Below are 25,142 nucleotides of genomic sequence, written 5' to 3'. Positions count from 1 at the left end.
TAATATTAGTCTGTTGGTATTACACCAGCATCTAAATCAGTCAACAACAGTCTTCATTGTCATTTTTAATTCCTAGAGTGTACGTGCAGAGACTATTAATGAGGTATCGTCAAACATTGATATTATAAGTGCCCTTATGTGATCTGGTAGATCGTTAATAAAAATTAGGAATAATAATGGTCCCAGCACGGATCGCTGTGGTACTCCTTTGTTTGTCGTGTATGGTTCTGAGCTTGATTCTTTAATTTTCACAACACTCTTCCTGTCACTTAAGAAATTTATTACCCATTCTAGAAATATCCCTCTCAAACCAGCGTTATATAATTTATTGCGAATAAATGTTATGTCTAAGCAGTCAAAGGCTCGTGATATATCAAAAAATAGTCCTGCCACGTGATTTCTACTATCTAATTCATCATAAATACGCTCAAACAAGTTGCATGCGGCCGTGAGTGTCGACTTTTTTGGTCTAAATCCGTGTTGGTTTGGAGTTAATAAATTGAATTCTTCTATAAAATTTAACATTCTGTTGTATACAACCTTCTCTATTACTTTGGAAATTATGCTAAGGACAGATACTGGTCTATAATTTGAAATATCATGAGGGTCATTCTTTTTGAAGATTGGAATAACTTTTGCCATTTTAAATATGGATGGAAATTAGCTGGTTGTTATTGAGAGATTAACTAAATGGGTTAAAGGATTCGATATATGCTCACTAATCAGTTTTATTATTTTTACAGATATATTATCAATACCAGTAATAGGCTTATTTTTTAATTGATCGATTGTATTTTTTATTTCAATTGGAGTTACGGGTAAAAAGAAAAATGTTTGGTTACACATTTTTGAGGTAGTACAAGAAGAAGGCAACGATGTGCCAAAATGAGTTTGAAGATTGTATTCTGTAATTGTAGCAAAATATGAGGCAAACGAATTAGCAATATCACAAGACTTGGTAATAATTTTATTATCATAATGTAGAATAATATCAGACCTGTTCTTTTGCCTACAAGTTTCCCTGTTTACTAAATTCCAAATTGTTTTAGGTATATTGTAAGATTGATTAATTAAGTCACTATGAAAGTTTTTTTTAGTATTTATTAATAGAGAATTATATTCTTTTTTTTTGCCTGTTTATAGGTATCTTGAGACTCGAGACTCCCTATATTTTTTGCTATCCAGTGTATATTTTTTAGCTTTTCACTAGCATGTCTTACCTCATTTGTTACCCATGTAGCCTTATTCGTTTTGAGTGTTTTATACCGTGTTTTTATTGGACAATATAAATTTAGATTGTAATCTAAAATGCCAACAAATGAATTTGTGGCATATTCAGCATTCAATTGGGAATAAACTTCATCAAAAGCTGTAGAAGAAATCCCTGCTTTAAACATCATCATATTTTCATCTGACATATCCCTGTAACTGATGGGTTCTTTATCTTTTTTCGATACTTTATTGGCTTGCAAATTTACACTAAGTGAAAATGCTTTATGGTCACTGAAGTGCCCCTCGAAAACATTTGACTTATAAAGATGTGGTTCGATATTTGTCAATATGTAGTCCAATTTAGTAGATGATGTTTTACCCACTTTATCTACGAAAACTCTTGTAGGAACCTCAGACGTGACTCTCAGATTATAACTTACTAAAAACTCGTTAAAAGATTGCTTATTATTAGACATGACAAAATAATCGATGTTTAGATCCCCACAAATATAAATATCATGATGTGACTTACTGCATAGCTCCAATATATTATGTAATTTATACAGAAAACTCTGAACTTCTCCTGATGGAGATAAACAGTACTAACACAAATTTTCCTATTGGCTATAAACAGAGAAATCGCACAGCACTCACACATCATTTCTTCACTAAAGTTGGAGACATCTAATGTTTTGAATTTAGTAATATCAGCTTTGATGTAGATGATGGATCCTCCATGGATATGGAATTTTCGACAAAAAGAAGAGGCGATGTTGTATCCATTCAGGGTCATAAATTGGATGTTTTTTTCAGTGCACCAATGTTCTGATAGACAAATTATATCAGGTGTTTCTTGCAATGTTAAGACTTCAAGTTTGAGTAACTTATTTGTCAAAGATTGAGCATTTAGTTGCAATATTTTTAAACAACTGTTTGGTGATGATAAAAGTAACCCTATATAAGGTGCAATTTTTAATTTTTTTGATTATTTATATTATTTTTGTTGACAATCGTGGGTCTATTGTTAATGTATTTAATAGTTTTGCTATGGTCACCTGAATCGATCAGATTCTGTAGTTCATTTTGTACTCTTTTATAATACTCACGTTGTTGGTTGGTTTGATCTGCAAAGATCTTGATACCTGCTTCCTTAATCAGTAGTATGTGACATTTATCTTCTTCTTTAGGTACCGTCTTCTCTAAGGAGGTTGGTAATCATCACAGCTATTTTCACTTTTGAGATTGCAGCTCTGAACAAGTCGATGGAACTGCAATTATACCACTTTCCCAGATTGTTGAGCCAGGAGGTGCATCTTCTTCCAATACTTCGTTTTCCCTGTATTTTCCTTGCATTATGGTTTGTAGCAACACATATTTATCCCCTCTCATAACGTGACCGAGATATTGTAACTTTCTTATCTTAATCGTATTCATGATTTCCTTTTCCTTTATCATCTTTCTGAGGACCTCAACATTTGTTATTCCGTCTACCCAACTTATTTTTAATATTCTTCAGTAGGTCCACATCTCGAATGCTTCAAGTTGATCGCTTATTTCTTTCTTTAAGGTCCAGGCCTCCTCCCCATACAGCAGCACCGAAAACACATATGAACGTAATATTCTTATTTTGAGTTGTAAACTAAGGTCTCTACTGCAATAAGGCGGGTTGACATTACTAGTGAATAACGAAAGTGGCTCACGCTTACGTATTTTGCCCGTGCTATTGTTGGATATTTTATTATCTATTTTCAAACTCGAGCCATACATTTGTATTTATGAAATTCATAGATATAAATGTACTGCTCGAGTTTGAAAATAGATAATAAAATATCTAACAATAGCAAGGGTAAAATACGTAAGCGTGAGCCACGTTCGTTATTCACTAGTAATGTCAACCCGCCTTAATACTTTTTTCATCTTGTTAAATGTTGCTCTAGTTTTTCCGATTCTCATTTTTATTTCTTCTGTAAGTATACTCGTTATTTTCATCAAGATATCTGTATTTTTTAACTTTTTCCATGGGCACCCATCTTATTAAAACGTTTTTATATACTTGGTTGGTGTCACGGACTCCGCAAATTTTGTAATCCATTTTAAAAATAGTTATAGGCTACCTAGGTACCTGAAATTTTCAGAATAGCTTAGAACTAGCTAACAATGCAATATTTAACTGCTGTTGTATGGATAAATGGATTTTTTTTTAATTTCAAACTATTTTAAAAATGTGATTTTTTTATGACATTTTATATTAACTATGACATTTGAATTCCATTTTAACATAAGTCAAGACATTGAGAGCCGATAGCTCAGTGGTAGAACGTTAGACCGGAGATCTACATGTCCTGAGTTCAAATCCTACATGTCGCTTGCCTTTTTTTAATATATAATTAAAACTTAATATACTTAAAATTCATATTTTATAAGTTAATTAGCCATTGTAAACAACCGTGGTATAAGTATTTTTTTATACTAGTGTAATTTTTGGAAAATAATCTTGACCTCGGAGATAAACTACACTATGTTATTTCGAGTAACTGTGTTTAGCGTGTGTTTGCAACAAAGTTAAGAGCACTTAGGATGTTAATAAAAATCTGATATATCCCATAATTGGTTGAAAAACCATTACATACCTGCTATTGTATGGATAAATGAATTTTATTTAAATTTCAAAACTACATATTTTAAAAATGTGACTAATGCTATGACATTTAAATACCACTTTAACGAAAGATACATTGAGACCTGATAGCTCAGTGGTAGAACGTTAGGCCGGAGATCAAGAGGTCCTGGGTTCGAGACCTACCTGTCGCTATAGTCGGAGAGATAGGAGCGGATTTTGTGCGTGATAAGTAATATGGAAAAACTATACGGGGATATGTTGAATTAGTTGTGTACATGACTTTCACCAACGGCCGGAAACCAGAGTTGGGGCCGAGGGTAGTTATAAGGGGTCAAAGTTGCGGATTTTATTATTTTTTTTATGACGCTCATGATCGAGCTAGCGCACCAAAATTTGGGAATAAGTAGGTCATGACGTACCTAAGTAAAATCTCTAGGGGCTTAACGCTGCGTGGCCGACAAAGGGGTGGGGGTAGGGGTGAATATAAAAAATATAAGGGGTTTTTTGCGACGTTCGTGATTGAGATAGTGGACCAAAATTTGCGAATAAGTAGATCATGACACTACTAAGTAAAATCCCCAGAGCCGGAAACCAGAGTTGGGGATGAGGGTAGTTATAAGGGGTCAAAGTCGCCGTTTTTATTATTTTTTTTGTGACGCTCATGATCGAGAGGGTGCACCAAAATTTGGGAATAAGTAGGTCATGACGTAACTAAGTAAAATCTCCAGGGGTGGCACGCTGCGTGGCCGACAAAGGGATGGGACAGGGGTGAATACAAAAAATATAAGGGTTTTTTTGGGATATTTGTGATTGAGAGAGTGTACCAAAATTTGGGAATAAGTAGACCATGACATAACTAAATAAAATTCTCAGAGCCGGAAACCAGAGCTGGGCGTGAGGGTAGTTATAAGGGGTCAAAATCGCCGTTTTTATTATTTTTTTGTGACGCTCATGATCGAGATAGTGCACCAAAATTTGGGAATAAGTAGGTCATGAGGTAACTAAATACAATCTCCAGGGTGGAACGCTGCGTGGCCGATAAAGGGGTGGGGGTAGGTGTGAATATAAAAAATATAAGGGATTTTTGCGACGTGCTAGATTGAGATAGTGCACCAAAATTTGGGAATAAGTAGACCATGACTTAGCTAAGTAAAATCCCCAGAGCCGGAAACCAGACTTGGGGATGAGGGTAGTTTTGAGGGGTCAAAGTCGCAGTGTGTATTATTTTTTTTGTGACCCGGTACAACATTTACGTCTCCGCCTCTGGAGATTTTACTTAGTAATGTCATGATCTACTTATTCCCAAATTTTGGTGCACTATCTCGATCACGAATGGCAAAAAAAACCCATATATTTTTATACTCACCCCTGCCTACCACCCCTTTGTACCCCAAGCAGTGTTCCGCCCCTGAAGATTTTACTTAGTTACGTCATAATCTACTTACTTCCAAATTTTGGTGCAATATCTCCATCATGAGCGCCACAAAAAAAAATTATAAAAACCGCGACTTTTACCCCTTATAACTTACCCTCGTCCGCCAATCTGGTTTCCGCCTCTGGGGATATTACTTACTTATGTCATGGTCTACTTATTCCCAAATTTTGGTGCACTATCTCAATCACGAACGTCGCAAAAAACCCCTTACATTTTTTTATATTTACCCCTGTCCCACCCCTTTGTCGGCCACGCAGCGTTCCACTCCTGGAGATTTTACTTAGTTACGTCATGACCTACTTATTCCCAAATTTTGGCGCGCTATCTCGATCATGAGCGTCACAAAAAAAATAATAAAAAACGGAACTTTGACCCCTTATAACTACCTTCCTTCCCCACTCTGGTTTCCGGCTCCGGGGATTTTAATTATTTATGTCATGGTCTACTTATACCCAAATTTTGGTGCAATAACTCAATCACGAACGTCGCAAAAAACCCCTTATATTTTTTATATTCACCCCTACCCCCACCCCTTTGTCGGCCACGCAGCGTTAAGCCCCTAGAGATTTTACTTAGGTACGTCATGACCTACTTATTCCCAAATTTTGGTGCGCTAGCTCGATCATGAGCGTCATAAAAAAAATAATAAATTCCGCGACTTTCACCCCTTATAACTACCCTCGGCCCCAACTCTGGTTTCCGGCCTTTGGTGAAAGTCATGTACACAACTATTCAACATATCCCCGTATAGTTTTCCATATTACTTATCACGCACAAAATCCGCTCCCAGCTCTTAGACTACTACCTTTTTTTTAATACATAATTAAAAGTTAATATACTTAAAATTCATACTTTATAAGTTAATTATTATATTATGCAATTTTAAACAACCGTGGTATTATAAAAAGTACTTTTTTATACTAGTCTAATTTTCAGTGTTAAGATGGCTTCTCTAATTTCTTCTTCGGTGTGGGGTGGCTACCGATCAATCTTCATTCATTTGAAGCACGGGATCCTCCATCTTGACATTCTCATGATTGCCACTAAGAAGTTCTTTGAAAAGTTTGGTCCATGTGTTTAGTATCTGCTCTTTGTTACTAATTATAGAGCCGTCCCTATCTTTACAGGCTATTATTCTGGGTTTGATTCTTTTATGCATCTGTTTATCTGTTGGTAGAATTTTCGTGAATCTTTCCCTTTATGGTAGTGAACACTTTCGTTTAGAGAGTGTTCGTATTGTTCTTTCAGATAGATTTTCAGATTTTCAAGATTTTCATAATCTTCGAGAGTTTATCTCGTTCTGCACTGCTGGAGTCTCTTATATGCTTCATTTTTTTGTTGGTTAATATGTCTACACTCTTCGTCGAACCAATCCACGTTTTTTCTGGTCTTGATAGGTTTTAATACAGTGTCAGCCGCTGTGTGCATGGCTTTTTTGCATTTAGTCCAATGCTCTTCTATTCGCGGTGTGCATGTACTTAGAGGGGATACGAGAAACGATCGTGCGCAAATATCGGAGAAATCTTGAAAATTTCTGAAATAATTCATATTGCCAATTGAAATTGTCAAATTGACGTATATTTCATACCTACTGTCATTGAAGAAGAAAAATGGTATGTTGCTACATATATCAATATTGCTTGTCAATATTGATATGATATGCAAATATTATATAAAATTAAATTTAATTAATTGTATTTTGCTTGCAGTACTGCATTAATAATTAATTTTATTTACTAGGTACATACAATTGTTTACCCTTTAATAGCATAACCTCAGTCTTAATTTTTCTTCTTATAACTTTTTTGGGCTATGGCCTTGACAATTATCCAGCAACCGGGACTAATGCAATTGGCCAATACAATTAAAAGGGCGAAAAAAGTTGCTAAGCTGTAAAACCAGGTGTCGCTTTTCCGAACTTGCATGGTCCCAATATTTAAATTTTCATAGACGTTTGGTAACACTTCGTCTAAGATTTTCATGTAATTAGCTCTAGCAGTTTTAGATATTAGCGCAGTGTTATATTCTGTGGATTTTATACTGTGACCTTTTTTACGTTAAATATGCGTGCTCTGAGCTTTAATTTTATAAGGTAGTGGATCGGAGTTTTCTTTGATTTATATGAGTTTAAAGTCGATTACAAAATTCTTTTATGACATAGAAATTAAAACAACAAAATAATTTTATATTGAGTCCTATAAATAATAAAAACGTTTTATTATAAAAAGTTCGTTTTTATAGAAGTGTAATTTTTTTAAAATGTCTTGTTGTGATTTGGAAATTGTCATAAACTTTGTTTTATTAGCATTAAGTGTTCAGTCTTGTACATATATTCTCTGCAATTATGGTCTGTTTCTAAACCAAGAGGAGTGATTCAAATTTACTGCGCCGTAATGCTTGTTTGTAATTGGTCCAACCTCAGGCAAGTTTCCTCCACTGTTGACAATTTTGACACTAATGACATTTATAAAATATTGACACTTCTGGCATTTCGTAGGTGAGTTGAGATATATCGGCGATTTTTTGTATTTTCTGCGTTATTCTTTTAATTTTTAGATTTTTCGTCCGTTTTTATATAAAAAACAGTTGTTTTTAGAACTCTTTGGCGACATATTGGTATAATATAATACTTATGGATTACCGTCAAAGGCTGATATGATCAACCAAAAAAGAAGATGTATTTGGTGATATTTCTAGTGACTTTCTTGGGTGTAAATCAGTATTTTTAGTTTACTCCTCTTGGTTAAAAAACAAACTATAGTATAGTATCATCGACATATCTGATATTGTTGATGGGTCTGATGGGACTTTTATTCCAATTGTAACATCTTCGAGTGATTTTTTAATTATTTCTTCTGGATATAGATTGAACAATAAGGGGGAAAGTATGCAACCTTGCCTTACGCCTCTTTTTATCTCTACTTCTGCCAAAAGTTCTTTACCTATTCTGACTTTTACTGTTTGGTTAAAGTAGAGATGAGTTATTATTCTTTTTTTGTGACATTTATAGTACAATATTAATCTTTGAATCCATATTTTACAGTACCTAGTCCAGCCACATTTGAAACTCCTGCTAATATTCATGGATCCCAGCATGAAAACCAATCAAGTACAAAAAACACAGACAACATAGAAAAACCAATTGAAAATAAACTGAGCCTGGATCAATACTTAAATTCTCATACTTCTCAAGATAATGAAAGTTTTGAAGAGCTTCTCCAAGAATCTGAACAGAAACGCAGAGAAAAGTATTCATATTTATTTAATGAAGAGGACAAGAGTGAAGAGCACCAGAAAAAAATATTAGCTTTACCATCCATAGAGGAACAAGCTGCAATACCAGAGAAAAAGTTTGGTTTGGATATGTGGGGCTACAAGAACAGAAATTATATTATGTATGTACCTGATGGTGTGGATTTAAGTGAAGAAGAAATTATAGAAGTTAATAAAAGAAGGCAAGAAATAGTTCATTCCAATACCAGATTAGCCATTAATCCTTTTAATGAAGTCCAAAGTGCAGAAACTATTAATGAGTTAGCAAAAAGTCAAGCTAAGGTATGTAAGCATTCATTTGTATACATATAATAGCCTTTTTTGTTGTAAGGGCTTCATTAAGGTTGGGATTGGTATTGATACCTATCGCAAGTATCAGTATCTCGACACAAATCTCAGTGTATTTGGCTGTCTCAGCATCGCTGGAGCAGTATCAGAAGGTAGAGCTGTTTGTATCACTGTGGTGAAACTTTGATATCACACTCATACAACTAAGACCTGTCTCAACTTATATGTAGTTTTTTTTTGCATTGTGGTACTTAATGCGGATGTCTGATCCTAATACTTATACTCATGACTGACAAAAAAATACATATTTAAAATGTATACAATCAATGGCATACATGCGCACCGTTAGGCATACATGAAAGGCATCATGTGGCTCACATGTATGCCACCCGAATGGAACGTGTTTAAGTAGTTATAAGTAAAAAATTTAGATTTTCTATATGGCTATTGAATTTCTCAATTTATACAAATTATATCGATATTTATGTTATGGAATACAAAGTGGAAAGAATGTTTAAATAGACAACTTAAGGAATCAGCAATAATTTTGGTAAACAAATACAAAGAAAAGTATCCTAATAATATTATCATTTGCGATCATATTATTAGTCGAGGAAATGAAGCTGAAAAAATGGCAAAGCCTCGCAATTTTTTCGTCCAGCATCGATTTGTACAAAAATTTGGGATTAGGCTCATTTCACCCTCTAGTTCATTTTCTATATTGAGCCGTTGTACGCTTTTGGTTTTTTTAAGGGTGAAAACCACCCCTAATTGTAAAAAATTATAAAATAACATTTTAAACTTTAATATTGTCAACATTTGCTTCTTATTAGTTACATAATGATTGTTTTATGCTTTAAGATATAATATCATAATATTTCAACCCTTAAATCCACCCTTGTTGGAGCTATATATAAAAAGTTTGCTTATCCTAAAAGAATAATTTCGGCTTGCATCAATTTACATAAAAATTTGGGGTCAGGATCATCTTACCCTGTACTTTATATTCTATATCATGCTCAAGGGCGTTGATTATTTTTAGGGGTGTAAACTACCTCTTATTTTGAAAAATTATATAAAAATATTGTAAACTTTAATATAGGTAAAATTTGGTTTTGACTGGTTAAATAATAATGATTGTTTTATGCTTTAGGATATAATTTATACAGAAAAAAAAAAGTAGAATTAAAGAATTCTAAAACATTTATTTACACAAAAATACGAATTTACAAATATGTAAAAATACACATATAAATAGTTTTTTAGTCATCATCTAGTATACGAACCGGCTCTGTGGTATTATATACATTAAAAATGCTCTATAAGGGGACTATTCGAATTTTTTAAATTATAAATTAGAAAAAATTAGTTTTATAAACATAGCTCCTTCATTTTTGGCGATAAAAAGTTTTTCGATAATGATTTTGTAGGATTTTTGAAGAGTTATAAGACTGTGTAAATTAAATTCCGTAAGATTCCTTAATTTTTAATTGAAATGGGTTTAAGGGGATGTTTGCTCGTAAATAGATGTTTTAAACAGCTATATCTCACTAACTCTTCACTGTAATGAAAATATATGCATAAGGATATTTTAGTTATTAAAAAAGCTACAATTTAGTAGTCAATAATTTTTTTCGTATCTCCAGTATTTTCGGAGATACGAAATACGAAATTTCGGCATAAAAAATGCGAAATTGCAAAAAATCAATTTTTCTTTAAACTCCAATTTTTCTAAAATTAGGCTTTTTAAATAGGTCAAACTTCTTGAGTGTATTGATAGTATAAATATAAAAGGAATTACAGAAAGGCGAAGACCAATTTTTAATTACAAGGGTAGTTAGGGGGTTGTTTTCACTGTTTTTTCGTAGAGAAAGACAGGTGCCGACTTTTTTTTGTTCATAAGCTGCTCAATTCTTATGCTAGAAACTTTTTATTTTTTTTTTTTAAGATCTTATTGTATGCTTAAAAAAATCATCTAAGTTTTCCTGGAAAATGCATAGTTTTCCCATTATTTGGCTTTGATTATTTCAAATTATTCATTTGACGAAAAAAGCTAATATAACATGCCGTATCTCAGTTTGTATTGGTCGTAAAGATATTATGAAAAAACAGTTTCGTTTATGTTACTAAAAGATACAATTTTGATATCCACAGTTTTTTTGATTAAATGCATATTTTTCGGGTTATTCTCAAAAAACCCTCTAAAAAAGTCGATTTTTCCGTCGAGAAACTGTTACTTTCAACCACGAATAACTCGAAAAATATTAGTTTTACGAAGAAAATGTAAAAAACATGTTTTTCTTAGAATTACAAAAAAATAAAAAAGACAAATGATGGATCTTTTGTAGATGTACAATATTAAAGATCCTGTTTACAAAAACGATAAAAAAGTTTACAAACAATGCCTTGTTATATAGTCCTGTCCTTATTCTTCACGTTGTGAATGTCCAAAGCACTACTTTTCACTGAATTTACATACAAAGTACAAAAAAAAGGTTGTTTCCATGAAAAGTTTCAGCAAAACTAAATAAACTTCCTAATGATTCTGTTCATATTGACTTTTAAATGACTTTTGAGATATTTAGGATTATCTTTAGCACTTAATCCATAACTGCTTACAAAAAGAAACTTAGGTAGTGTGGCATACACTAAAATAAACTGGCTCTTTGCCTAACAGCGGCATTTGGCTTGTGACTAGCAAGTCACGAAAGGAGAACAGTTTCTAACACTACATTGGTACTGCTTCTAATACTCTACATTTTCATGAACTTAAAAACTTGATTAAGAACTACGTCAGAACTTGATATTTGAACTTAACTTTCTTAGAAAACCGCCAAAGCGGCTTCTGCCGAGGCTTCAACAAACCTCTCTCTTTGAAAGCTCAAACTTGAATTCCTTCTTTCATCATTGACTAATAAAAAAAATAACTAAACTACCTACACTTATTATCGACCAATAGGGAAAAACAAAACATAATCTAAGCCCAACCTACTTAGTAGGGAACCATCAAAAATCAGTTTGCAAAGTCAGCAAACCTCTCTCAGTTCTAACAATTTTCAAGACAGATATTGCTGAGTCCACAATTAACACCTGCGCTCTCTGATACTGATATTAGCACGTATGTGTATCTAAACTCCAAGATTCGTGGAGCCAGTCGATCATTATAATACAATGTAACCCTTTTTTACATCACAACTGAACGGGCGAGAATTTAAACACAGGAAACCTAATTTAGCTATTACCCATAACGTATTTCTTTTAACAAAACAGATAAACTACAATTCCATTCTGAATAATTATTCTCACGTTTTCTTTTTTTCGGAACAGAAATAAATTCCTTGAATTTACTTGGCATAGGAAGCGATATTCTTATGTCTACAGGGTGAGACAAAAATATGTTACAGTACATTTTGTTATGCTTTCTTAGCGCTCTTGGGCTTTTGTAATTGCCATAGATTTTGTCTTTTTTGTGTTTGGGGACAGTCCGTTTTCTTCGCTGATTCTACCACTCTAATCCCCTACTCCTACTAAGTTCCAAATATTATTAATTTGAAATTGGGACAATATTTTAAACAAAGTTGTTTAAAATATATTTTAATTAATTCTGTCATCAAGGGATAGGGTTAGAATTTTAGAGAATGTTTTTCACTAAATTTATGTTCCATAAGTTGCTAAATTATTGTATGTATGAATATTGAAACTATTTTATTTTGTAGGTCCTTGATGGAAAAATTGGTGTTGATGGTAAAGAACTTCTCAAGACAGACACACCTAAAGTAGGAGGATATAGTTTTGTAAGAAGTCCATCTCCTTCACCAAGTTTGTTGGGAACCCCTTTGATGACCTGGGGTGAAATAGAAGGAACGCCGTTTAGACTTGATGGGAGTGATACGCCATTACCAAAGTAAATATTCTTCTTCTTCTTTAAGTGCCGTCTCCCAATCGGAGACTGGATATCATCATCACTATGTTTACTCTATCTGCTGCGGCTCTGAAGAGATCTATTGAACTGCATTTAAACAAGTCCCTTAAATTCTTCAACCATATCCTTCCTATACTCCTTCCTCCTCTTATCTTTGAGTGTATTAAGAATCTTAGCTTTTCTATCGCTGTCCCTCATTAATGTCCCAGATGCTGTAACTTCTTATTTTTATTATGCCCATGTATTCTTTGCCCATTTCTCGCAATACTTCCATGTTAGTTTTCTTATGTGTCCATGCTATTTAAACACCCTTCTGTAATACCACATTTCAAGTGACTGTAGCTTATTTATGTGTTCTTGCTTCAATGTCGAGCATTCCAGTCCATAATCATGCCTATTCTGTAACTCATTTCGATGATGGAAGTATGTAAAATCGAATAGAAGTGGTCAATAGAAATAGTCCAAATCGGTATTCCATAACTACTTCGGAATCTCTACAATCGTAATAGTGAATAGAAATCACTTCGACAGCATTTACCCTGTCGAGATTTCGATATCGGAATTGTGCTTGACGCAAGCGCATTTTGTTTTGTTTTGACGTTTATATTTTAAATCTACTAAAAATAATTGATAATAATTGATTACTACGTATTTATAATTATTTATTAGACCAGTAAGGATCTGCGTAAAAACGTCTATTTTTGGATGTGAGAGGTGGCATTCGGATTTTTGCAGATAAGTTAGGTGACACCTTCAGTAATAATCATTGACTTATGCTCCTTCTCAAATATGCCCGGAACATTAATAAAAAAATTAAAATATTTAAAAATTCGAAAAACATCGATTTTTTTCTGCTTTCTTTGCTTATAACTTTAAAACGATTCGTTTTGGAACAAAGTCGTACAGAAATACAATAAAGATAATTGAATTTTGTATGATATACGACTGGTAAAAAATGTCTTAAGGTACATATTAACTTTTCTGCAATATAGCAATAAATACAAAATAAGGGGGCAAAATAAGCCTGTTGTTATTCAATATTTTTTAACCACTTTGGTGGCACTTAGAACCTTAGTAATTCGCTTAGGAAATTATTTGTAACATACTTAAATCGTGTACCAAATTTCATTAAAATCGACCTAATAAATTTTGCATAATAAATTTGCAATCTAAATGTTTTTATAAAGTTCAAATTTTTTAAATTCTTTCTGAACAAAAAGTAGACCATTTAGAAGTTGGCTAATTTTTTTTTTACATATAAAGAGGTGCTCTACCTATCTAATACACTTTACAGAATTAAAATCGGATTATTTAAGGGGCCCCAGCAATGTTTTAAATTTATAAACAATTTTTTGGCCTATAAACAAATAGCTTTGTTTAATAATAAAAAAATTAATTTTTAGCAATGCAAATAATTAAAACCGGTACAATTTGACTTAAACTTTCAAATGCTGTCAGCAGAATTGCTATTTTATTTTTTAATCAAACATTATTCGCGTTCAAAAATTGCAATTTCTCGATTTTTTGAAAGTTTCACCGCGTTTATCTCGAAAACTATGCATCCTACGAAAAAACTTGTAAGAACATTTTTTGCTTAGAAGATATACAAGATATACAAAAAAATGTTTTATTTTGCGAAAAATCGATTTTATGTAATTCCTCAAGTTCTTTGTTTATAAAAATCTTATCGATATCCGGATCAACTGTTACCCAAAAAATTCTGTTCTACGGGTCAAAATACATAAAAAAACTTGGGTAAGTCCATCTAAATAAAGGAACCCGTAGCACCCCCTCCTGGCCACAGCACTAATTTGTTTATAAGCCAAAAAATTGTTTATAACTTTAAAACATTGCTGAGGCTGCTTAAATAATCCGATTTCAACTCTGTAAAGTGCATTAGATAGGTGGAGTACTTCTTTATATGTAAAAAAATTGACAAATCTTTGTATGTTCTAGTTTTTGTTGTGCAAGATTTTAAAAAATTTTAATTTTTTAAAAAAAGTTTAGATTGCAAAATTATTATGCAAAATCTAGTAAGTCAATTTTAATGAAATTTGGTGTACGGTTTTAACACATTACAAAAATTTTCTAAGCGAATTAGGAAGGTTCCAAGTGTAACCTAAGTGACGGAAAATCATTGAATAAAGACAGGTTTGTTTTGCCCCCTTATTTTATATTTATTGCTATTTTGAAGCAAAGATGATAAATTAAGACATTTTTAACCAATCGCATCTGATAGAAAATTTAATTATCTTTGTTTTATTCCTATAGGACTTTGTTCTAAAATGAATAGTTTTTAAGTTATAAGCAAAAAAAGTAGAAAAAAAAATAAAATTTTTAAATATTTTATTTTTTTTATTAACCTTTCAGTGCTAACGCATGGTCTCATAGACGGAGCTAACCTATTCATACCGATAATTAACGATCTATTTCGATATTCGGGCTAGGTCATTCAATAGCTTCATATTTTACCTAACCGTTGATAGTATTAAAATATTGTTGAACGTAGATGCATAGTTCGTTCGTTACACAAGATTTCGGTCTCAGAGACGGATGTTAGCTTTTGCGGCTGTGCTAAAGGTAAGGATTGTAACTTTTAGCGTTGTATTTTTAGTGAATAAAATATTATTTTTTTTACTTTTTAGAAATAGAAATGAACTACGAAAAGTCGAAAAACAAAGTACAGTTGTTACTCATGTAATAAATTTATGTGCTTAGAACACATAAAGGGTATATGTGTAGAATGCTCAGAAAAAGATTGACTTTTTTTAAGTGTAAAGTTACTTCGTATTATTAGAATTGCTTAAGTATGGTTATTATAAGTGGATAATTTCATCTTTAGTTTAAAAATAACTCGGCAAATTTTTTGTTTAAATTAAGATTTTAGGGTTTTTTTCTCACTTTTTAGAATAGTTGCTTGTTTTTGTTAAGGAATTATTTTTGTCCAAATAAATGTTTATAAATATAATTTTTAAATAAAACTGCATTTATTTTAAATAAAAAAGTATTTAATAAAACCCTTGAAGTAATTAAATTTTAAAAATTAGTAAAATTTACAGTACTAGGGCATGTAAAAACATACGGTCTCAGAGACGGACGTTAGCACTTATGTCAAAATACTTCACGTTAGCACTGAAAGGTTAATGTTCCGGGCATATTTGAGTAGGAGCATAAATCAATTATTATTAACGAAGTTATCACCTAACTTTATCCGCAAAAATCTGAATGCCACCTCTCACATCCACCTAAAAACAGATCCTTACTGGTCTATATAGTATTTGTACCTTTTTGTAGCTGCTTAATTTTTAGTATGTGCCGTTATTCGTTTAAATAATTATATATTTAATTTAGACATGTTTTCCAAACCTAACCTTAATTTATCTGCTATTTATTGTCATCTGAATGTTTGTCAGTCACAGTGTTGCCATACTTTTTTCGTTTATTTCTTGTACAATTTCAATCAATGGTGTAATGTACAAGAATAGCATACGATATATTTCTTATGCGTTGATTGATAAATATATATACCAATATACTTGTATATTTATCAATCAACGCTCATAGTCTGAACAAATTATAGAAAAGAGGCCATTTTTGGGAAAAGTTATTTAGCAGTTATTTCAACTGGGGTCAAATCTTAAGGATTGCATTTTGCTAGTAATATCGATTTTAAATAATTTATTAATAATAATTAATAACATCAATTTAAATTATCTTTGTATGTATACATCTTATCTTCATTTATCTTTTTTATATTATATCAATGTATCTTCTTTTTTATAACAATTTTAATTAACTTTGATTTAAAACCATTTATCATCTTTTAAGTTACTTTTCAAAACTTTTCTTTTTGGTTTTTCTTAACTATTTTTTAAATGTAACTTTATGTAAAGTATGAAAAAATTGAGGATATGGCAACGGTGTCATATTTCAATTTTAGATCCAGTAACAAACAGGTCACAGAACACTCATTTCGCTTGTCAATGCGGGGTTGCCACCACCTCCTGAAAGCGTGAAATCGAAGTTACCGATTTCGATTTAACCTGATTACGATGTGAGTTACAGAATGCCAATCCAAACACAAAAATGACGCGATAGATATCAAACATTCCAATTTCGGGTAATTACGATTCGACTTGGTCATTTCTATTCGATTTGTTAAAAGTTACAGAATAGGGCTGAATGTAGTATCGAGAACAGGTAACATCTCAGAATTCTTACTCTCGGTTCTAATCTAAGGTCTTTATTGCAGAGAATTGTTTTCATTTTTACAAAGGCATTTCTTGCTATTTCTATCATGGCCCTAGTTGTGTGTTGATTGATCATCAATTTCTGAAATCCTGGTTCCTCGGTATTTATATTTATTAACCCTTTTTAACGGTTCATCTCCCAAATGTATGCTTGTTTGTATATTTGTTTTCTTAGTTATTATCATATATAGTTTTAGGCTTTTTGTTTTGGAGTTGTTTAGCAAAGCTTGCTATAATCACAGTGCTATCTACATATCTTATTTTGTTAATAGTTCCTCCGTTTAATATTATTCCTTCACTTTCATATAGTAATGTTTCTTCAAAAATGGATTCGCTATACAGGGTATTTGGTAGGTCGATTGAAATTTTTTAAGGGATAATAGGGGACGCCATTTGCAACATTTTTTGCTAATAATGTATCGCTCAAACTGTTAAGGTTTCGGAAATAAAGTTAAATTTGTCAATATTCGACAACCGTCTATTTCACGTTTAAAAATTATCTAGGCGTACTACCTCCTTGTTTTACGAATGGAATAAAAATGTAAACCTACAACACTAACTCTTCGCATAAAATTTCCATCAGCTATCGTCATTCTCCGAACGCATAACAAACAAAAAACAATCTACCTGCTATGAAGTGGTTTATTTTGGTTTATAAACATGGTTATTGTATGCGTATGAAAGGTGCGTTTTACTGTTTTGACATCCGAATTGTGTTTGGAGTTGCATTAACAACGAAGGGTTTTTGCAATCTGAGCAAGTAATACGTAAGGCATTTTGTATGTCAGGGAAGTATCTCGCTTAGATAAATATTTTTTAAAATAAAACCTTAACAGTTTGAGCGATACATTATTAGCAAAAAATGTTGCAAATGGCGTCCCCTATTATCCCTTAAAAAATTTCCATCGACCTACCAAACACCCTGTATACTTTGAATAGTAATGGAGACAAAATACATCCTTGCCTAACTCCTCTCTCGATTATAATTTCTGAGCATGGTTCGTTATCTATTACAATTTTTGCTCTTTGATTCCAGTAAAGGTTTGTTATAATTCTTAAGTCCCGTTTGTCTGTGTTTGTTGTCTTTAGAATTTGGACTAATTTTTCATACATTACCTCGTCAAATGCCTTTTTTTGTCAAATGCAAAAAGGTAAATGTTAGTATGTTACGAAAGTGATAAAAATAAATAGACAAGTTTTTTGTTTCGAATATGAAAGTTTTCGTGTTTTTTTATATTTCTTGTTTCCTACAAAATCCATTACATATCAATGAATAGTTGTACACATTTATACCGTTGTGAAATTTACAAAGTCAATGAATTTTAGAGAGAAAAATGAAAATAATGAATAAGTGGAATCCAGACATCAAAAGTAATATTTGGTAAAATTTTAGAATAAAAGTTAGTTGTTTTTATGTGTAACGTATTACAAATATACTAGGTATTATTTTATAATAAACTATTTTGTAACGGGTTTTCCAGAAACTGCTTTAGTAAAGTTGCTGGGTGAATGAATGGCATTCTTATACATCAAACTTTAGTAGCTTCTTCCATATAAAATATTTAAGTACCAAATTATCCTTTACAATAAATCTTTTGTGAGAATCGCATATGCATACTATGCTTTATACTAGAATGCTCGTTACAGTGCCGCATCTCCCCCATCTCATCTCAAACCAATATAACCCAAACATAATTTACTTCGGGCTTTTTAATCACCCTGTAAGCGCCTTGCCATTTATACATCCTTCGATGTCTCAGCCTTTTCATAAAACATTGTTTAGTTAGCAAAGAAAATACCTACTCTTCTTGATCTGGGTTTCCTGTATCTGTTGAGCTTCTCTTGAATGTCTATTTGTATCTACTCCTTTTAATATCGCTATATTTCAAGCATTCCTTCCATATTACGTTGAAACTCTAAAATTGGATGTTGGCAAAATTGTCTATTTTTATGTTTATGGAATTAACTGTTTTTTTTTTCTTTATTAGGAGTCAAGGACCGACCTTCAAGATATCGGAACCTCCCAGGCGAGAGCAAATAGCATTGGCTTTAGCGGAAAAGGTAGGAGAGAAGAAGAATATAGAGAAGAGGAAAAATATTGATGCACAAAGAAGGCAATTTGCTACGTAAGTTTATTTTAGGGGCATATTTTTATGTCTTCTTCCTCTTTATAAGCAATACTGCCTGTTCATTGGCGGTTTGATACCTTTATGGAAGGTTGTCATCCATCTTTTGCGCGGTTGGCGGATACTTCTTCTACCGATTGGTGATTTATATCTTCCTATTGTGACCACACGTGTCGCTCCCATTCTACTTATGTGGTTATCCCATTCTTTTTTTTTCTATTTAGAGTCCATTCGTTTTTACACTTTACGTCAGTGGCAGCTAGTCAGAGGAGGCAAGGAAGGCTTAGCCTCCCCATAAATTTTTTACACATGCTACACTGTTTTGTTTGCTTTGCTATTTTGCTTCGTGTTAGAGATATCGGAAAAATTTATTTGAATAGGTTGTTCCAAATATTATTCTGACCACACATACCAAAATTCATGAGAAAATTCGCACTTTTAGCGTTTTAATTATCTGTAATCAGGATCCTAAAATTAGTTCTCCCAGCATCGTTTAAGGAGACCCGGTCACCTTAAACACTGCATTATCGCTTAAGCACACGCTGCCCGGAGATTGAGCAAGGGAGGCTGGCCGGCCGGCAGTCTCCGCTTTCCGGACAACCAATTTTAGAGTCCTGACTACAAATAATGAAAAATCCACAAGGAAAAAGTTTTCCTGTAGTTGGCTGTATACCATGTAATACAAAAAACAGTAAAATCCTTTATAAAAGGTATATATTTAAAATCTCTAAAAAGGGCTACATCACAATCACATAACTAGTTTTCGACTGTTTTAGCAGTCATCATCAGTGCTTACCCAAAATGAATATAACCTGGTAAAATAATGCAAAGATTTTGAAATTTTGACTACGGTTAAGAGAAGTTGTAGGTTATACTCACGTTAAATTTACATGCTAAACACCTAGATATAATTTAACAAAAATATGTGGGTCAAAGTCCTGTACAATTAATCCGTCAAGGAAGCATCAGTTGAAAATGCTAACTTAGGCATGGATGTTAAAGATATTTTACTAATATGCTCCAGGTAACATCTGAGCTGTGCTTTGACTTGTTCACATGGTGAAGCTATGGCAGCAAGTGACAATGAAATGGATAGAGGCCTCCGAACGATGACAAGACAGAAATTACAGTTCCACAGGAAGTTGAAAAATTAACCTGTCAAATTTAAAGACTATGGTGTACAGCTTGTTAAAATTAGAAATAATGTAACAACATTGTGAAAAATAATCATTTAAAATTCAGTAAACTAGATGTTGTAGTTAAAAATGTATTCACGTATACTGTCAGTGGAGGTGGTTAGGCAAACCACATTACACAAATGTTTGTATTCGAGGACTAGAGTCAGTAATCAAATCTTGTTGTCAAGAGACCTAAGATTTAAAAAAGCAATTTTGTGTTGATTTAAGGTTATCGAATAGTTCAACTTATTAGTAGTTGTTAGAATTTGTGTAAGTTTAAAAAGAAATCACAATGGGGGTGGCTGAGGTGTAAAAATGTCTTAAATAATCTAGAGGGATGTGTCATTAAGAAAGCACAAGCTCAAACTTAGGCACTAATTCCCAGAGACCTCGCAGGCTGCCCGGATCCCTAAGGGTCCAAAAACCAAAACCGTCATAAGACGATGAAAGTAGGGGCTGGGAGGTATGAAATATCTGTGAGCAAATTAATCAGAAAGGAACCTGAACGGGACCCAGAAAGAAAATTAGACTTTTGATTTGGTTTTACTATAGATGAGTGTTATATGTTGGTAATGACAGATTGAATAGGTAGGGTGAGAATAGGTCATATGTAGAAATATGGTGGTGGGTTGTATGTAGATGAAAATTTATATGTAATGGATAGATAAAAGTGGTTTGATGGCTAAAGAGATGGTACAAGCCACAATAATTCGTTTTTTCATGTTCAGCTATCAAACCACTTTTATCTATCCATAACATACATATAAATTACTGATATCATCATCCACATGCTATTCTGAAGAAAAGGCCATTTTTTCCAAACTACAAAAATTCGTTATTCGCTTTTAACTCCATTTTTTTAAAAACTAATCATTCTAAGCCGGTCAAACTTCTAGAACCTATTCAAAATACATAAATAAAAAAGACCAAATAAGGTCAATGACTAATTTTAATTAGGGTGGTGATTAGGGGGTTGCTTGCGATAACTTTTCGCTGAAAAAAATAGGGACTGACATTCTTTTCATTATTAAGTCACTTAATTTTTGAGCTAGAGACTTTTGTTTTATTTCTGGAGATAGATATTTTTAAGTACTTTAAATTAGTTTGGACAAGTTGTTTTCGAAAAATGGATAGTTTTCGCGTCTTTTTACTTTGAATCTACAATATTTAGCATTTGGCGAAGAAGAGCCAACATATAATAAAGTATAGCTCGATTAGTATTGGTCTTAAAGAAAATTTAAAAAATGGTTTTGTTTCTTTTTTCAAACGGTACATTTTTTTTAAGTAAAGTTGTTTTGATAAAACGAAAACTTTTTGAGTTATTACCAAAAAACTTAATAAAAACATTGATTTTTTCGATATAAAACTAACACTTTCGATAGCGAATAAATCGAAAACTGTCAATTTTATCAAAAAAATGTATAGAACGTTTTTTGCTTAGAATGAACGTTTTTACCAAGTTTTGCGATTAAAATATAATAAAAAATTTCCACCCACGAGATGGGGTGGCAACCACCCCCATGGTAAAAGCGCCTTTTGGCATCATATAGATTTTGATCCTTGAACTATTCACTACTTTTTCTCAAATTTTCAAGCAAATCGATCCATTCTGTAAAAATTGCGAGGTTTTGTTCTATTTTAAGCTTCATTAATTGGACTATAACTCAGGTATGAGAAATCGACCCTTAGGCCCAGTTTTTCAGTGAGCGATTAAAATTTTGGTTAGCTAACGTAGTTTAAATTCTAACCAGTATAACCAGTATTTTAACCCTCATAGCGTTTTTCAGTGCTTTAAATCAAGTTAAAAAAATCTCGGTTAGCTAACCACTTTTTTTCTTCTGTTGGCAGCAGTAACTGTACGTGCGCATGTGCAATTCGAGAAATAATGATCAATTTGACAGAAAAATAAATAAAAGACTTCATAACCAAATTTAAAAAATGATTAATGCAATGCAATATCAAGTTGGGAATCTTTGTTTAGTTCATAACGTCTACCTCGGTTTCATAACAGAAGAGAATTAGAATTACTGGGACGATTTAGACTTTTCTTCCGATTTTGTTTGTCAAAGACCACGATCTTATCACTATTTGAACAGATTAACCAGGAAATAAGAAGTCGGACTCTTTGGTAAATAATTAAGTATTTTGCTGTGTAGACAAATATAAAATAATCTTTTGAAAATATTACTAGGAATCATGCATTAAATCCTGTTACAGTAAGTGTAAACATAGGTACCTGTTACAGTTATATTTAAATATATTTCCTTATAATTCCTTCCTATATAATAACGATAATAATTTATAATTTCAATAATAATAATTTCCTTATAATAATAGGGAGGTATTAGAATACTTACCGCGATGAAAGAAAATAACATAACCCAACTAATCCCTTCTGTCAGGCAGGTACTCAAAAAAATAAACATGATGCATTCACTGCACCAATGCGCAAGCGTAACCGCAAAATTCGGAGTTAAACCATCTAACGAGGATCGGTTAAAATCGTGGTTAACTTAAACGAGTTTAAGCTCTAACCTAGTACTGAAAAACTGATTAACCATGAATATTTCGGTGACCAAAAAAATAAATAGGTTAACCAGCACTGAAAAACCGGCCCTATGTCTGATTGATCTACCGTACTGCGGGTGCGTATAGTTTTTATTTGAAATTAATCTACAAAATACAAACCCCTTTTTCCATTTCAAAAATAAAAAGAATTATCGTTCAACACTTTCTTACAATTTTCTAAAAAATTTCAGACCATCTCCGAGACCGCATACATCAGCCATCGACAGGTTAGCAACGATGTCTCCCGCTGCAAGGAAACTAGCAACATCGCGGCTTAAACTTGGAGTCAGTTCAGACTTAAGGTCTGTATATTCACCTAGTCCAATGGCGAAATGTCGGAAGACTCCAACCCCATCGCCAAGAAGAGCATCTACTCCATTGGTTAACATAAAAAATAAAAAGGCTGCAGAAGTTTCTACCGACGATTTGTTGAAAATTGAAGTTCCCAAGAGGATTCTTAAAAGGAAAACGGCAGCAGACTTTTTTTGAAGATATAAATGAGTTTTATTTATTTATTGTACAGATAAGATAATAAAGTATTTTTTAATTTGATGACTCTTCTTCTTCAGGTGCTGGCAATCATCATAGCTATTTTAAGTTTTGAGGCAGTAGCTCTAAATAGTTGTTTTGAGCTGCATCCAAACCATTCTCTCAGGTTATTCAGCCATGAAATTCGTCTTCTTCCGACGCTTCTTCTGCCATCTATCTTTCCTTACATTATGAGTCGCAGGATGCCATACTTCTCGCCCCGCGTTACATGTCCGAGATGCTGTAGTTTTCTTTCTTTAAGTGAAAGTTCAACTTCCTTCTCTTTACCTATTCTTCTCAGTACTTAAGTCAGGCGTTAAGTCGTGTCATTGTCTCTACATTGTCTCACGTCCATGATTCCACTCCGTAGTATAGTAATAGTACACTGTATGCGTAACATTTTGTTAGGCGTACTTTAAGAGCTAATGTTAAATCTTTGCTACATAGGACCTTTTTCATTTTCATAAAATTAGAACGTGCTTTTTCGATTTCTGCAGTGTAGTCATTATTTTCTGTTATAAGTGTTCCTAGGTAAGTGTACTTTTTTACTCTTTTGATCTGCTGGCCCTCTACTATCAATATTTCGTTATTATTATGGTTGTTTTTACTAATTTTCATAAACTTCGTCTTTTTGATATTGAGAGAGAGTATGTACTCCCTACTACACCTTACTATTTTACTCATGAGCCTTTGCAGGTCTTGTAAACTATCGGCTATTATTACTGTATCATCTGCATATCTGATGTTAACTAAGACTCCATTTACTCTTATGCCGACTGTTTCATCTTCCAGAGTTTCTCGCATTACCTCTTCAGAAAAAACGTTAATTAATAGAGGTGATAGTATGCAGCCTTGCCTGACTCCTCTCTTTATGTCCATTTCTTCAGATGTTTCTTTTTCAATTCTTACTATTGCTCGCTGATTGTAATAGAGGTGTGTTATTAGTCGTAAATCTCTTTCATCTAGGTTTTTAGTTTTCAGAATTTTCATGAGTCGATCATGTTTTACTTTATCAAACGCTTTATTGTAGTCTATAAAACAGACGTAAAGAGTACAGTTAACATCCAAACATCTCTGTGTCAGCGTCAGCACGTTGAAGGAGAATAATGCCTCTCTGGTATGTACCCATACTATTGCGGAACCCATGAGTGTCACTAATATCCAGCTCCAGTTTACAGTGTATTCTAGCGTGGATAATTTTCAGCAGAATTTTCAAGGTATGTGACATTAAGCTTATATGGTTCGGTAGTCACTGCATTCTTTGGCAAACACACAAATGCTGATGTCAACATTTCTTTAGGGATGATTCCCGTACTATAGATAGCGTTGAACAGTTCTACTATTATGTCCAGGTTTTTCTCGTTGACCAACTTTATCAGCTCGCTAGGTAATTCATCTGGACCAGCTGATTTATTAGTTTTCATGGAGTCTATTGCCTGACTAACCTCTAATTTGGTTATCTCTGGGGGCCCACATCTCCTTTTTGGCTATCTACGGATGTACTAGCTTCTATCTGGTCATGAAATAGTTCCTCGATGTACTATTTCCATCGTCGTAGTTTTCGTTCTGTCTGCATTATATTTCCATTTTTGTCGAGCAATATATTTGAGGTTCTTCTATTTCCTATTCCGGCTAGTTCTTTGACTTTTTTATGTAGGTTGAAGTTGTCATATCTGATTTGATGACTCATTTTATTTTAATTGATACAGGATATAAATATCACAAAAGATGATACCGGATAT

At 32.8% G+C, this 25,142-nt stretch overlaps 1 protein-coding gene across 1 annotated transcript in view; it reads left to right on the top strand.

Annotated features, from left to right (window-relative positions):
* LOC114327749 (splicing factor ESS-2 homolog) overlaps positions 1-23,424 on the top strand; it is a 30,386-nt gene extending 6,962 nt beyond the window's left edge. Inside the window, exons 2-5 of the mRNA XM_028276455.2 lie at positions 8,311-8,822; positions 12,545-12,732; positions 18,989-19,126; positions 23,064-23,424. Of these exons, the coding sequence (XP_028132256.2) occupies positions 8,311-8,822; positions 12,545-12,732; positions 18,989-19,126; positions 23,064-23,361 (1,136 nt within the window). The 3' untranslated portion in view covers positions 23,362-23,424. The remainder of the gene's footprint in view (positions 1-8,310; positions 8,823-12,544; positions 12,733-18,988; positions 19,127-23,063) is intronic.
* Positions 23,425-25,142: the final 1,718 nt, after the last annotated feature.

This window comes from Diabrotica virgifera, chromosome 3 (assembly GCF_917563875.1).
Source record: "Diabrotica virgifera virgifera chromosome 3, PGI_DIABVI_V3a".
NCBI classification, from domain to species: Eukaryota; Metazoa; Arthropoda; class Insecta; order Coleoptera; family Chrysomelidae; genus Diabrotica; species Diabrotica virgifera.
This window is presented reverse-complemented; position numbering and strand designations above follow the sequence as displayed.